Source organism: Mixophyes fleayi, chromosome 3 (genome assembly GCF_038048845.1).
Source record: "Mixophyes fleayi isolate aMixFle1 chromosome 3, aMixFle1.hap1, whole genome shotgun sequence".
Lineage (NCBI taxonomy): Eukaryota > Metazoa > Chordata > Amphibia > Anura > Limnodynastidae > Mixophyes > Mixophyes fleayi.
Window position 1 is genome coordinate 113,867,754 of NC_134404.1, and position 16,248 is coordinate 113,884,001.

The 16,248-nt window shown below is 41.8% G+C and overlaps 1 protein-coding gene across 1 annotated transcript in view; it reads right to left on the reverse strand.

The window, feature by feature from the left end:
• Positions 1–16,248, reverse strand: part of CCDC39 (coiled-coil domain 39 molecular ruler complex subunit) — a 45,380-nt gene that overhangs the window by 24,276 nt on the left and 4,856 nt on the right. The window contains exons 2-6 of the mRNA XM_075200579.1: positions 12,052–12,171; positions 8,899–9,045; positions 8,344–8,502; positions 8,165–8,257; positions 1,304–1,432 (exon numbers count right to left, since the gene is read on the reverse strand). Of these exons, the coding sequence (XP_075056680.1) occupies positions 1,304–1,432; positions 8,165–8,257; positions 8,344–8,502; positions 8,899–9,045; positions 12,052–12,171 (648 nt within the window). The remainder of the gene's footprint in view (positions 1–1,303; positions 1,433–8,164; positions 8,258–8,343; positions 8,503–8,898; positions 9,046–12,051; positions 12,172–16,248) is intronic.

Here is a 16,248-nt window from a genome sequence, read left to right on the forward strand (position 1 = left end):
TGTGCAGGCCACATGTGTACATTACTCTTACCCTATGGGTGTTACGAGCCGCGGCGGTACGCCGCATCCTGGCGTGAGGTAGCAGCCGAGCACGTTCATTAGTGTCAATGCACTGTTATATTTGTAGAGGTTGTAGGGACATCCTCGAACTCCAGGGGGAGCTCTCTCATGATTCTATTTGTCATTCATACATATTCCTGATTGTGATATGACCTATGCTAGTTCCCAGCTAGTAATTAATCAGCAGCCTCCTGAGGCTGATTGTCAGGCCTGTCCTCCTTTCTGATTTGCCCATCATAGTATTTAAGGCAGTGAGGACTGGGCCTCACTGCCGGTTATAGTTCCTGCTCTGTGCATGCTTACCTGCTCCCTCCTCTGTTCCCCTTCTCTGGCTTTGGATTGATATTGCTGTGTATGACCCTGGACCGTGTACTGGACTCTGCTGAATTGCCTGTGACCTTGATCTCAGCCTGTTACCTGGATTCGTTGTTTGCCGCCAGCCCTGACCTTTTGCCTGGACTACACCACCGCTGCCTGCTGTACCCCTTTACCTTGGCCCGTTTGGACTTTGCTATTCTTCCACCTGGCCCTCGACTGCTCTGCTCTGTAATAAACTTGTACTACTTTGAGCTTAAGACCTGGGGGCATCCGAGTACCTGTGAGCACGTTCAGCTCTACGGGAAAGGCGGCTGCTATAGGCGAAGACCTCTGTGACCTGTTCTACAAGTTTATGACACTTGCCGTCAGCCATAACAATGGGGCTTCACTGCGCATGTGCTGACCCCATGTACTGAGGTGTCTTTATCTATTCTAAACAGAGCAGAGACTCAGAGACTAAAGTGGAGGGTGCTCGTGCCCCTCCCCCCAAAAAAATTGGCTCGGATGTGCTGGTTGACACCCCGGTAACCACAGTTACTGGGCTTACCGTGTTCCGCTGGCCCTAGACGGAGGTTCAGTTAAGATAAATGGTGAAGGACACTTATGGTTGACAGCAAATGACTTTAAGAACTCTACAGTGACAAGTTCATATTTCGTGTCTCCAGCTTTTGCTGTCTCTCCTTGTTCAAACTATGCCAGTCACCAATACGTACTTTATTATTGGCGGCTGATAATTCTGCTGCCGTACAACAGCCACACGGACTTTCCCCAGCAGTATGTACAAATTGTTAGAAATGTCAGAAATGTTTCAGTGACGGCCACAGTGATTGGATTGTGAAGTTTTGATACCTACAATTCTGTGTTATCATAAAACAAGTTACAACTATATTTCCAAGACATGGAAAATAATTAGCAAGATGCCTACCAATGCACACTGATCAATTTCTCTGTCTCTTTTCTGCATCTGGTCAATGGTGTCTTCCCATTGGTGGATCAGCTGTTGTCTCTCTGAATGTGCTTTACGAAAATCTTCAGCTGTTTTGTCCAGTTCAACCTGTAAGACAAATCACTCTAATTCACATGAAATATTTCACTTAAAATGATCAAATCTTAAAGTGCATCTGTCACCTACACACATTAGTGGTACCATTTTGTGGCCCGAACAAACCCATCAATTCACTGCCACTGTGATGACACTGGTTTCTATTGCGTTCATAAGCAGCAGTCTCATGAGTGTAGGTGCAGTACACAAAATGGCTGACACCACTGTGTTACTTGACAGGTGCACTTTTACTAGAGTATAAATAGAGCCTTCACAGTCTGACAGGACCTGAACCCGTCAGGGGCCTTAAACCCTGGTTTCTGGCCCGTTGCCTTGCTTATCTACTACTGAGACAGTTATTCTTTGAACTGCAGTTCGGTAGAGAATATTCCCTAGTGGTTTCCAATTACTCAATTAGCTTTCCCTGTTTCTAATTAGTAGCCAATTATTATTTAAATCTAGCAGTTTCTTGTTTCCCTTGCCTGGTTATTGTGTTTTATACCTGTGATATCCCATCTACTTCATTACATGTGCCAAACCAGCTTGTTTAACTACACTCTACTTCTGCTAGTACTGGCCTTGGTTTAGTCCACGAATCCTTTTATCCTTCACTAGACTCGTTCTTATATGTTAGTGTCACACACCAGGCTCTCAGGTTCTGTCACTAACCTCCTCACTGCCTTTCCAAGTTGTCCCTGCGGTCCTCAGGCTCTGCTGGTGTCAGACCTCTATGTAAGAAGCTGTCCAGTCTGTCTCCACTCCAGAGATCCCTCCAGTATCAGAGTATGGACGCAGCCATCTTGGATTCCGTCACATGATTCCTTTCAGTCATTCTGGTGATAACAACTCCAAATTCATATTCCCTCCAAAGCCAGTCCATGGGAGCTGCCATCTTGAATATAGTTACCTGATCCATCTCAGCAACTCAGAGTGCTGCTTCTGCCCAGCTGATTACAGTCTCCAATCAGGAATCAACAACAACTATAAAAGGACTTCCTGGAGCCCTTACCTGTTGCCAGTGCAATGTTGTATTTCAGACGCCAACCTGGTTCCCAGCAGTTTGAAGTCTTGCTATCTATCTCGCTACAGTCTTGCTATTTATCCAGCTCTAACAGTGAACAGTCTGCATTCTGGCTTCAGTTTGATTCCAGAAATCTGGTTCCATTCTGGTTACAGCATTCAGTCACAGCATTCCGATTCCATTCTGGTTACAGCAATCCTCTTTCAGCATTCCAGTTACAACATTCCGTTTACAATCCGCTCCAGCATTCTTCCAGTCCGGTCCAGCAATCCAGTTCCTGTTTGCTCTCCCCTGCTAGTGTAATCACCATCTGCAGCAGTCCATTCACTGCATGCAGAGGAACATTATCAGGCCACCCAGCTTTGTCCACGTAGTCACCAGTCCATCTCCAGAGACACAACCCATTCTGGGTACAGACAGATCCTCAGGCGTGACAGTTTGCAGTGGCCCAATTCATCCTGCTGTTAATCTGTCCCAAGGAGTGGGCTCAATGCAAGGCCTGGTGAAACGGCTCATGAGCCAGGAAAACACACATGGGCAAATCATGCAGTTCGTTCAAGAATTGTCCTCCCGCCTGGATAGCATGCAAACTACTCTCAGTTCAGGTGACTCTTCTGCTTCTGTACAAGCTCCACCTTGTCAAGTTCCTGCCACGGCTTCTCGTCTTCATCTGCCAACTCCTGCCAAGTTTAATGGTGATCCAAAACTGTGCAGGGGGTTCCTGAATCAATGTGAGATCCATGTTGAGCTACTGCCCAGCAATTCCCCACGGAGAAAGCAAAAGTTGTGTACATTATCTCCCTCCTATCGGGACAAGCATTAACATGGGCATCTCCATTGTGGGAAAGAGCAGATCCCTTGCTTTCCTCTTGTTCTGGATTCACAGCAGCCTTCCGTCGGATCTTTGACGAGCCTGGCAGAACCACATCACCATCCTTAGAAATTCTACGCCTTTGACAAGGCTCTCTTCCTGTGGGCCAATACCTGGCTTAGTTCCAAATATTAGCATCTGAGTTGAAGTTGAATGATGAGGCCCTGATTGCAGCCTTCTGGAGTGGCTTGTCCGATAAAATTAAGGATGAGCTATCTATTTGTGATCTGCCTTTTACACTTGATGAAGTAATTTCCCTGTGTACTAAAGTTGATTTATGCTTTCAGAAACGTGCCCTGGAGAAAGGAAAGGTTGAAAGGGTTAAGTCACATCACCAACTTCGCTCCTGGCAGTCCTCACCGTCAAACGATGAGCCCATGCAGGTGAACGGCACTTGTTTAACCAAAGAAGAGCATCAGAGACGCCAACTGGCGAGCTTATGCCTTAATTGTGCAGCTCCAGGACATTTACTTGATTCCTGCCCCAAGTGTCCGGGAAACTCCCGCTCCTAACCGGTGATTGAGAAGCTAGGTTAGGAATAGTCAATTCTTCTCCACAAAAATCTGATTGTGTACTTACAACCAATCTTGAACATGCTCAGCGAACCAAGAACCTCTGAGCTCTTCTTGACTCTGGTGCTGCTGGAAATTTCATTACTGCCACAGTGGTTCAAAAGTTGCAGTTACCCACAAAGTCGTTACCTCAACCTTTCTACATCAAGGCAGTGGATGAAAGTCGCATCTCAAATAGTATTATCACCCACCAGATTCATCCTCTGTGGATTAGAGTGGGGGTTCTGCACTCAGAATTGCTTATGCTTCTTATCATTCCCAAAGCTTCACATTCCTTAGTCCTAGGTTTACCTTGGCTCCGGTTACATAACCCCCAGATTGATTGGACTAGGTCTCAGATTACATCCAAGGGTATATCTTGTAAGGACTCCTGCCTCCAGCATGTCATACCTCTTCGAACCACAGTCTCCTCTGGTCAAGAGCTTCCACCCTTACCCTTACAGGGACTTCTCCGCTGCCTTCGGTAAAGCTGGTGCTGACTCCTTACTACCACATAGGCAGTGGGATTCTCCAATTGATTTGATGCCAGGCTTAGGGGACGTACCTACCCATTCTCTCTTCCTGAGACTAAATCAATGTCTGAATACATCCAGGAAAATCTTGAGAATGGGTTTATCAGTCCATCTTCCTTACCTGCCAGAGCAGGTTTCTTTTTTGTGAAGAAAAGAGATGGCGGTCTCCACCCCTGCATTGACTATAGAGGTTTGAAGGATATTACTATCAAAAATTGTTATCCTTTGCCCTTAATCACGGAATTTTTTGATCGTGTCAGAGGAGCCACCATCTTCACCTAATTAGATTTAAGAGGGGATTACAATTTAATTCAAATTCGTGCAGGGGACGAATGGAAGACCGCTTTTAACACTCGTGATGGGCACTAACAGTACTTAGTCTTGCTATTTGGATTGAGTAATGCCCCAGTGGTATTTCAGCATTATGTCAATTACATTTTCCGTGACCTCCTCTACAAAACAGTTGTCGTCTATCTGGATGACATCCTTATTTTCTCCAATAATCTGGAATCACATCGTGCCCATGTCAAGGAGGTTCTCTCACAACAACGTTCCAACCGGCTCTTTTGTAAATTGGAGAAATACACCTTTGAAGATCCATCTATGTCCTTCTTAGGTTATATTATTTCTGATACTGACTTAGAGATGGACCCAGAGAAGCTCAAGGCGATTCTCAACTGACCTCTTCCAACCACTTTCAAGGCAGTCCAAGGCTTTCTGGTTTTCGCAAACTATTACAGAAAATGTATTCAAAATTTCTCCACTCATGTGGCTCCTATCACAGCCCTTAGCAAAAAGGGGTCCGAACCCTCCAATTGGTCTGAAGAATCTAAAGCAGCATTCCATTGCAATAAGCAACTCTTCGTTTCCGCTCCACTTCTTTGCCAGCCTGATTTATCCCGACCTTTCATCGTGGAAGTGGATGCCTCTGCAGTAGGTGTAGGTGCTGTTTTATCTCAAAGTTTTGAAGATGGATATCTTCATCCCTGTAGCTATTTTTCTTGCAAATTTTTGCTGGCAGAGAAAAACTACTCTATAGATGATCAAGAATTATTAGCCATTAAGTTGGCTTTGGAAGAAAGGAGACATTTGTTGGAAGGTGCCAAATATCCCATCTCTGTCGTCACAGATCATAAAAACCTTCTGTACCTAAAGTCAACTCAGTGTCTCAATCTAAGACAAGCTAGATGGCCTGCCTTCAGAAATAATCTCCGATCGTGGGGTCCAGTTCATGGCCAAGTTCTGGCGGTCTTTGTGTTCAGCTCTTCAAGTGAAGCTCAAGTTTTCGGCTGCCTATCATCCCCAAACAAATGGTCAAACTGAAAAGGTGAATCAGGATTTAGAAACTTTTCTTCGCATATTTATCTCATCTTCACAAGACAACTGGAAAGAACTCTTACCCTGGGCAGAATTCTCCCACAATAATTAGTACCACTCCTCCTCTGGGTCCACAATTTTTTTTTACAGTCTATGGTTTTCATCCCAGAATACCTGAGTTTCAGCCTCTTCCCTCTGCCATTGGACCTGCTGATAACACCTTACGTCAGTTCTCTAAAATTGGAAAGGAAGTTCATTCTTCCCTGTTAAAGGCTTCCTCCAATTACTTGATCGCAAACATCGAGCAGTACCCAGTCTCAAACCAGGGGATAGAGTTTGGCTATGCACTTGCAACCTGAGGCTTAAGGTACCTTCCATGAAATTTGCCCCTCGCTACATTGTTCCATTTCCCATAGAGCGAGTCATCAACCCACTAGCTTACAAACTCAAACTTCCTCCATATCCATGAATCCCAAATTCCTTTCACATATCCTTGTTGAAACCTTTGGTCCTAAATAGGTTTCATTCTGCACTCCCTAAGACTCCTAAAATCCAAACTCCAGGATGAGTCGAGAAGGAAGTGTAAAGGATACTCGATTCACAGATTCGTCATGGTCATCTTCAATACCTTATTGATTGGAGGGGTTACGGTCCAGAAGAACGAGCCTGGATTAAAGCCACTGATGTATATGCTCCATGCTTGGTCCGTATCTTCCATGCAAAACTCCCTTTGAAGCCAAAGAGGTGTCCAGTGTCCACCCTCAAAAGGCGGGGTACTGACACACACCAGGCTCTCAGGTTCTGTCACTCACCCCTTCGCTGCCTTTCCAAGTTGTCCCTGTGGTCCTCAGGCTCTGCTGTTTTCAGACCTCTCTGTAAAATGCTGTCCAGTCTGTATCCACTCCAGAGATCCCTCCAGAATCAGAGTATGGGTGCGGGCATCTTGGATTCGGTCACATGATTCCGCTCAGCCAATCAGATGATAGCATTCTCCTGTTCAGATTCCCTCCAAAACCAGTCCCAGTTGCCATCTGGGATATAGTCACCAAATCCATCTCAGAAACTCAGAGTGCTGCTTCTGCCCAGCTGATTACAGTCTCCAATCAGGAATCAACAACAGCTATAAAAGGACTTCCTGGAGCCCTTACCTGTTGCCAGTGCAATGTTGTATTTCAGATGCCAACCTGGTTCCCAGCAGTTTGCAGTCTTGCTATCTATCTCGCTACAGTCTCACTATTTATCCAGCTCTGACAGTGCAGTCTTCATTCTGGCTCCAGTCCGATTCCAGCAATTTGGTTCCATCCACTCTGGTTCCATTCCAGTCACAGCATTCCAGTTTCATTCTGGTTACAGCAATCCTCTTTCAGCATTCCGGTTACAGCATCCCAGTTCCATTCCGGTTGCAGCAATCCTCTTCCAGTATTCCGGTTACAGCATTCTGGTTCCAGTCCAGTTACAGAAATTCTCTTTCAGCATTCCGGTTACAGCATTCCAATCACAACATTCCAGTTCCATTTTGGTTACAGTATTCCGTTTACAATCCGGTCCAGCATTCCGGTTCCAGTTCGGTCCAGCAATCCAGTTCCTGTTTTCTCTCCCCTGCTAGTGTAATCACCATCTGCACCAGTCCATTCACTGCATGCAGAGGAACATTATCAGGCCACCCAGCTTTGTCCACGTAGTCACTAGTCCAGCTCCAGAGACACAACCCAGTCTAGGTATAGACAGATCCTCAGGCATGACAGTCAGATCTCATTTCACTAATGTCATGATTTATTTTGCTTAGAGAACCTAATATCTCTGCATATGTGTACATGGGTTGGGTATGAAAAGTTGACAGTCAAAATGTATACAGGGAAAAATATCTACACCATAAGGTCGACACAGTTATAAAGTCAAAAGTCATAATGTCTACAGGTTCAGAATGTCAACACAGTTAAAAGGTCGACATGTAAAATGTAGACAGGGTTGTAAAGTCGACAGTCAAAATGTCGACATAAATGACTAGATCTAAAATGGCAATACATGTAAAAAACAAACAAACGACAATGAATGTAAAAAAAATAAAATGGCATGCTTCCCCCCTCCCACCTACCCACCAGCTTAACCAACCAGCTTATCCAACCCTAGTGTTTTCAGCCTAGTTTGGTATTAACGTATTTGGAAGGACAAAAAGCATGGAGTTCCCCCAATTTTATTATTACCAGCACTAGGCTTTGCCTACAGTCTTGTCTACACTACAGGTCTCAGCATGCCCAGGCTGCCAAAAAGTGTTGGGCCATGCTGGCGCTTGTAATACTATATAATTCTACCCCCTCCTCCACCCATCTGTTTCAGTATTCTTCTGCCTAAAACTATACATACAAGCAGAATGATAAGTGTGTCTAATAATGCTATTGTCAGTAAGACACTACAGAATTTTCAAGATAAAAATTATGTTTGTGCACATACCTGGGCAGTGATAGTCTCTGTCAGTTCATTGTCCAAAACTTTACGTTTTTGATTAGACTCCACTGTCATTCTTTCAATCTGTAGTGACAATTCCTATATAGAAACACACAATATTAAATTAAGTTATACATGCACATACAACTTAATACAGGTAAAAATTCAAAATATGATGAACTTACTTTAATCTTTCCATCGTCTTTTAGAGCATATTTTTGAATGGCGACAGAATCTTCATCTTTTCGAGAAGATTCTTCCAGCCAAGCTTCCAGAGCTTGTTGGTCCCAATTAAGTTGACATTTCAAGTTCTCCAGTTTTTGTGTGGCCTTGAAAATGTTATTCTAAGTAAAATAGTGAAGATGTAAAGATGAATTGAACTTATGATTTTCATATAATTGAGACAGAATTATTGTCAATCCAGATCTGTCTAATTTTATTATTATTATATATTACACACAGACGCATACAAAACAGTTTATAATGTAAAGAACACATTGTATAAGGCATTTAAATTGTATTTTAAATGTCTTCTTCACCTGAAGATTATTCAATTATTGTAGGCTACAAAATCTCAAGGTATTAAAAATACCAATTGTGTTTTGGTACAATCGTTTAATACATTGCTTTACATTAAATTATAACTACCAGACTAAATGCAATGTTTATTTCTCAAGAAAGTCTCTTTTAACCTTGAATTTATAATTACATATAAAGAGAAATATACATATATAGCTTACTTCTTGATTATTTTTCTTCTCTCTCAAGGACACCAACTCATTTTCAAAATGACGTATTTCTTGTTTTAGACGCCCAATCTCTCTTTCATTGAGAGTCTTAAAGTGTTCTTCACTTTCAATTTCTTTCTCTCTGGCCCTACAAAGACACTGTAAGAAAAGCTGCATTAAAGACTCCTACAGGTCTGTGTTATTGGGCATATACAAAACATACTGAACTAGAACAACACATTAAATAGAAAAAAATAGTTCTGTGCAAACGTTATAATGCTGCATTTTATTCCATATCTCTTAAAACAGACCTACCTTCACTGCTATGCAGGGATGGATAATTTCATTCAGAAAACATGTACAGAATGACTTTATACAATCATGTTGTTTTGTTATACTTGACAATACCTTGGTGGTTATTTATGACAGAACAGCATAGCACAAAAACTGTTTATTTCTTTTTTTGTGATATCATGCTCCTGCATTTATAGCTTTGCACTTCTGCGCTTTGCTTTGCAAGCTAACATGGCAGAATTTATGTTGAGGCAATGAATGTTAGGCCCATCACAGAGTCCCATAAGACTACTGACATACTTGGAGATATGCATTAATTAATCTCTGTAAAAATGAAATTTCATATATCCAACTAAGAATTTTTCTTGAACTACAAGGAGTGGAGATAATAACACCCTCAAGGAAAGTTGAGAGTGTTATTACACTCAAACATGATTGTTGCATTCCAAAACAACCTTAATTTTATGTTATCTTAAATAAGATAACATAAAATTAAGGTTGTTTTGGAATAGTTGGTTGTATGTCTATTAAATAACGAGACTGATTAAATAACTCACCTTTATTTATTGGTATTATAAATTTAATGTATGTCCCCTTCAATATACTCCCCATTTGCACTAATACATCGCTGTAGTCTTGTTTTCCATTGGTCGAAGGCATGGAGCAAATCAATTTCTGTTACTTGTTTCAACATATCTGCCGTTTCTTCTTTACTGCATCAACTGACTCAAAATGTGTCCCTTTAAGTACTGATTTAACATTTGGGAAACGATAAAAATCGCAAGGTGCTAAATCGGGCGAACATGGAGGATGTTCAAGTGTAGTAATGTGTTTGTCGGTCAAAAACGGCTATGCCATCCTTGTGGGGTATGTTAGAGTACAGAGTCTCCACATCCATAGTTGCCAGTATTGAGCCTTCTGGTAGTGGACTAAGAAATTGTTCACTTTTGGGAGTCAATGGACTACCAGAAGGCTCAATACTCTAACATACCCCACAAGGATGGCATAGCTGCATGCCAACACTACCTTCAAAAAAACAGTCTAGCCACAGAGCTGACCCTGCAGCTGATCATGTTCATACTCAATAATAATTACTTTTCTTTTGGGAAAGACATATACCTGCAGTATATGGGAAGTGTCATGGGTAGCAATATGTTACCTCAGTATGCTAATATTTTCATGGCTAAACCAAAGGAGGAATTCTTATCAACTTGCACAATGAAACCTCTAGCATAGTTCCGTTATATTGATGATTTGCTACTAATCTGAATGGGCCCTGAAGACGAGCTTTTGACTTTCCATAAAAACTTCAACAAATTTCACCCAACCATTAGACTCACTCTTAGCCTCTCACGATCTCAGATACATTTCCTGGACATGACCCTGTACAATAAAAACAATACTATACAAACATCAGTCTATCATAAAACTACATGCCGCCCAGCATATCCGGGATGGAACAGCTTTTACCCAGGACACAAAGATGTCCATCATTTACAGCCAAGCTCTGAGATACATTCGGATTTGTTCAGACAGTGAAGAAAAAAAATAATACCTGCTATCACTGAGGAATACATTCCTACAGCAAGGATACCATCCAATAGTTATAGATGAAAGATCCACAGAGCCACAAGGATCCCAAGGAGTAGCCTCCTGGATTACAAACAAAAGGAGGATAACAGCAGGGTGCCCCTAGTGGTCACTTACAATCCCCACATGAACATCTTGGGGAAAATTGTTGCTGACCTTCAACCTATATTTCAGAAAGACATTAGACTGAAGGAATTATCCCCAGATTTACCTCTCCTTTCATACAAACAGCCTCTAAATTTAAGAAATCTCCTCGTTAGAAATACCCTCTCATCACTATCAATCAGAGACTGGCACCTTCCCTTGCAAAAACAAAAAATGCAAAACATGCACCCATGTCCTACCAACAAACACAGTCCACATACCCAACACACATCGGGACTATAAAATAACTAACACATTCTTATGTACATCCTTCAATGTGGTGTACATGATACAGTGTACAAGATGCCCTGAGGGAATATACATTGGAGACACCAAGCAGAAACTGCAATCCAGGATGAATCTACACAGACACACTGCGGGTACACACTTCTCTGGACCAGGACACAGTATGACAGATTTAAAAGTCTTAATACTAAAAGGTCTTTTTAAAAATGACATGGAGACAAAAATGTGGGAATTCAAACTGATAAGAACATTCCAGTCATTAACTCAAGGACTCAATATAACACCTGGATTTATGACCCACTACATGGACACACTTCACACCCCACAGCGGAGCGGCTCCGGATCTCTGAGCTCCCAGGACTTTTGTTCTTCCATCCGTAATGAAAACCTTTGTTTTATTACTTTAGATTATCTTAATGATTTATTCCCCCCTGTACAAATTTATTGATGCAACAGCTCTTAAATGTTGTGCCTTTTCCTCAGTCATTCAATTGTAAACCTGCCTGATGAAGGGGCCTCTGTGCTCTAAAAGCTAGCAAATATATACTTTTTTTTGGTTAGCCAATAAAGTTGTCACTCCTATAATACTTTTGTCTTTTTTGACACAAAAGTATTTAACATCACATAGATTTGTTTTTAGTTCAATGCAATATCTAGGGCAGAGGAGGTTAAAAGTCTTAATCGTACACAACCCCATTTTCTATTTAAGTTATATTTTTCACCCAGCAACATATATGATAAATATTAATGTGATAATAGAAATGTTACACACAACAAACAGGGCCGACACAGTTTGAAAATATAGTGGGTTGGTTATACTATATGTCTTTCTGTATTTATATAAAAAAAAACTTTAACAAAATGTGATTTTTATTCAACATACGCAATTACCTGAACATAGTTCAATTCTTGTCTGACATTTTTAAGGTGTTCAGCCATTGCTTGAATTCGGTCATCCAGTTCTTTTAACTGGTTTGACAAAAGCATCTTCTCCTTTTCCTTCCTTTGCATCTAAAAGATTAATCACATGATTATGACAGTGAAATGACATTTGTAGTGTGTCATAGTTAACCTATGTATTCCTCTACCTTCCCTCATCTGAAACAACGTCTTGTCATTATTGGCAGCAAAATATTCCTTGGTTCCGGGGCCCATGACCCCTGCTTATAGCAGTGACACCTCTCAAATCCTCTACCATATTGAAAAAGCAACTCTTTTGAACTTCTTCCCAATTTTTGTTGAAATATTATCATATCCCCAGTGAACGTTTGATTAAATAGCATGGCAATTAGGTGATATGTTAATTCTGATCTCCTTTTCCCTGACCAAATTGTTAAAATCCACACGTCTGCATATTTTCTAACTTCAATATACATAAGAGTAGTTATAATAGGGGTACTTATCACCTGGAGAATTGTGCAGATGACAAATTGTTTCAATTTCTTAAGCTCTAAAGCAGGTGAGAGGGAGCAAACTTCATGTGAACGCTTCCATTTAGCAATTGACAGCTACACTTAATTATTATCAGACTACACTATCATACATGAATAAAAACTAGGGATGTGCACCGGCGACTTTTGAGGTCTCGTGTTTTGTGTTTTGGATCCGGATTTTCGTTATTTTTGAGGTTCGGATTTGTCTCGCAAAACACTTGACGAAAGGTCTCGGTTCGGATTTAAGGTATTGGATTCGGATTTTTTTTGAAAAAAACATAAAAAGTTTAAAAATCAAGTTTTTGGGCTTATTTTCACTCCTAGGCTATTATTAACCTCAATAACATTCAATAACAAGCATTTCCACTAATTTACAGTGTATTGTGAACACCTCACAATATAGTTATTAGTCCAAAACGTTGCAACAAGGTATCTTTCTGGACTGCGTAGAGGAGTGGGTCACCACAATATATATTAAAAACCCTGAACTTTTATGAATCGCACCAATAAATGTACCTGGACTGCGTAGAGGAGTGGGTCACCACAATATCTTAAAAACCCTGAACTTTTATGATTCGCACCAATAAATGTACCTGGACTGCGTAGAGGAGTGGGTCACCACAATATCTTAAAAACCCTGAACTTTTATGATTCGCACCAATAATTGTACCTGGACTGCGTAGAGGAGTGGGTCACCACAATATCTTAAAAACCCTGAACTTTTATGATTCGCACCAATAATTGTACCTGGACTGCGTAGAGGAGTGGGTCACCACAATATCTTAAAAACCCTGAACTTTTATGATTCGCACCAATAATTGTACCTGGACTGCGTAGAGGAGTGGGTCACCACAATATCTTAAAAACCCTGAACTTTTATGATTCGTACCAATAATTGTACCTGGACTGCGTAGAGGAGTGGGTCACCACAATATCTTAAAAACCCTGAACTTTTATGATTCGCACCAATAATTGTACCTGGACTGCGTAGAGGAGTGGGTCACCACAATATCTTAAAAACCCTGAACTTTTATGATTCGCACCAATAATTGTACCTGGACTGCGTAGAGGAGTGGGTCACCACAATATCTTAAAAACCCTGAACTTTTATGATTCGCACCAATAATTGTACCTGGACTGCGTAGAGGAGTGGGTCACCACAATATCTTAAAAACCCTGAACTTTTATGATTCGCACCAATAATTGTACCTGGACTGCGTAGAGGAGTGGGTCACCACAATATCTTAAAAACCCTGAACTTTTATGATTCGCACCAATAATTGTACCTGGACTGCGTAGAGGAGTGGGTCACCACAATATCTTAAAAACCCTGAACTTTTATGATTCGCACCAATAAATGTACCTGGACTGCGTAGAGGAGTGGGTCACCACAAGATATATTAAAAACCCTGAACTTTTATGATTCGCACCAATAAATGTACCTGGACTGCGTAGAGGAGTGGGTCACCACAATATCTATTAAAAACCCTGAACTTTTATGAATCGCACCAATAAATGTACCTGGACTGCGTATAGGAGTGGGTCACCACAAGATATCTTAAAAACCCTGAACTTTTATGAATCGCACCAATAAATGTACCTGGACTGCGTAGAGGAGTGGGTCACCACAATATATATTAAAAACCCTGAACTTTTATGATTCGCACCAATAAATGTATCTGGACTGCGTAGAGGAGTGGGCACTGGGCACCACAATAAAATATATAAAAAACCTTCAACAGATCTGCATTACACTACACATACGGCTGCTCCTCCATCCTCTCCATCATATACATGTTGGAGTTTTAGCGTGTGACAACCTCTTGTTTTTGATAATGTCAGTGCATTTGGAATATTTTTCAATTTGCCCCACACCACTGAATGTACTTTATCTATGATACGCAATACGCATCTATCTATCTTGACTGCGTAGTGTGGTGGCCCCGGTACACAATTTGGTACCGAGGCCACAATATAATAATAAAACCCTCAACTGGTCTGAATTCCACCAAACAAGTATCTTGACTGCGTAGTGTGGTGGCCCCGGTACACAATTTGGTACCGGGGCCTCAATACCTCCTCCAAACATGCTACAGACAATTCGTCATTGAGAGACCCCAGACAGACAGGGTCGAAGTGTTATTGTTTGACTTTGTAAACCCAAAAAAATGTCCCTGTTGCACATAGTCGTGCAATGAAGACTGACTTTTTCATTTAAAGGCACGATCTTTAAAGTGTAGTGTTTGTAAGTCTAAGTCATATTATACTTTTGGTAAAATTGTTTTTTTTTGTTCCTCTTTATGGTAATTAATTAGTAATAGAATTAAAGTAGGAAATAGAATTAAATAGAATTAAAGTAGGAAATAGAGTGGTATAGAGTTGTAGTGTGGTATAGATAGAGTGGTCCACACAATATAATAATAAAACCCTCAACTGGTCTGAATTCCACCAAACAAGTATCTTGACTGCGTAGTGTGGTGGCCCCGGTACACAATTTGGTACCGGGGCCACAATACCTCCTCCAAACATGCTACAGACAATTCGTCATTGAGAGACCCCAGACAGACAGGGTCGAAGTGTTATTGTTTGACTTTGTAAACCCAAAAAAATGTCCCTGTTGCACTTGCACATAGTCGTGCAATGAAGACTGACTTTTTCATTTAAAGGCACGATCTTTAAAGTGTCAGAAAGAGAGAGAAGACACAGGAGAGGAGAGTTGTAGCTGGGGACCTGGGGTGGAAGCTCCCAGGCTCCCCCAGCATTGCCTGGAAGTCTGAGCGTGGTGACTGAGCCAGGGCAAGGAATGTGTGCCCTGGATGATGGGGAGAACTCCATGCCACTATAGTGAACCCAAGAGAGAGGGGGACACTGCACATGGAAGAGGCCCTGGAGTGAGGGCTGCTACAAGAGGCATGGTAGCTGTAGTGTCAGATCCTGAGGCTGAGAGTACACAGAGTGACGTGTCAGAGCACAGGAGACATTATCCCCGCAGAGGAGGGATGAGCTGCAGTTGAGAGGTATGTTGTTGAAATAGGACATGCACACTTTAACAAACCAATCATTTCAGCGACAGGGCCTACCAAACAACTTTGGCTGAAATGATTGGTTTGTTTGGGCCCCCACACCAAAAAAGCTATTCATCTCTCCCTGTACAGACTAAACAGGCTCTACTGAGGCAAGATGTCGTCCTCATCCTCAACCTCTGATTCCTCTCCCCCTACAGTGTCTACTTCCTCCTCATCACACATTATCAATTCGTCCCCGCTGGACTCCACAACCACAGGTCCCTCTGTAGTATCTGGAGGGCAGTGCTGTACTTCATTGAGGAATTGATTATTCATTTTTATAAACATCATTTTTTCAACGTTGTGAGGAAGCAACCTCCTTCGCCGCTCACTGACCAGGTTCCCCGCTGCACTAAAAACTCTTTCCGAGTACACACTGGAGGGGGGACAACTCAGGTAAAATAGAGCCAGTTTGTACAGGGGCTTCCAAACTGCCTTTTTTTCCTGCCAGTAACAATATGGACTGTCTGACATGTCTACTTGGATGGTGTCAGCAAAGTAATCATCCACAATTTTTTCTATTGTCACAGCATCCAATGCAGCGAGAGTAGACATGTCTGCAATGGTTGGCAGGTCCTTCAGTCCGGACC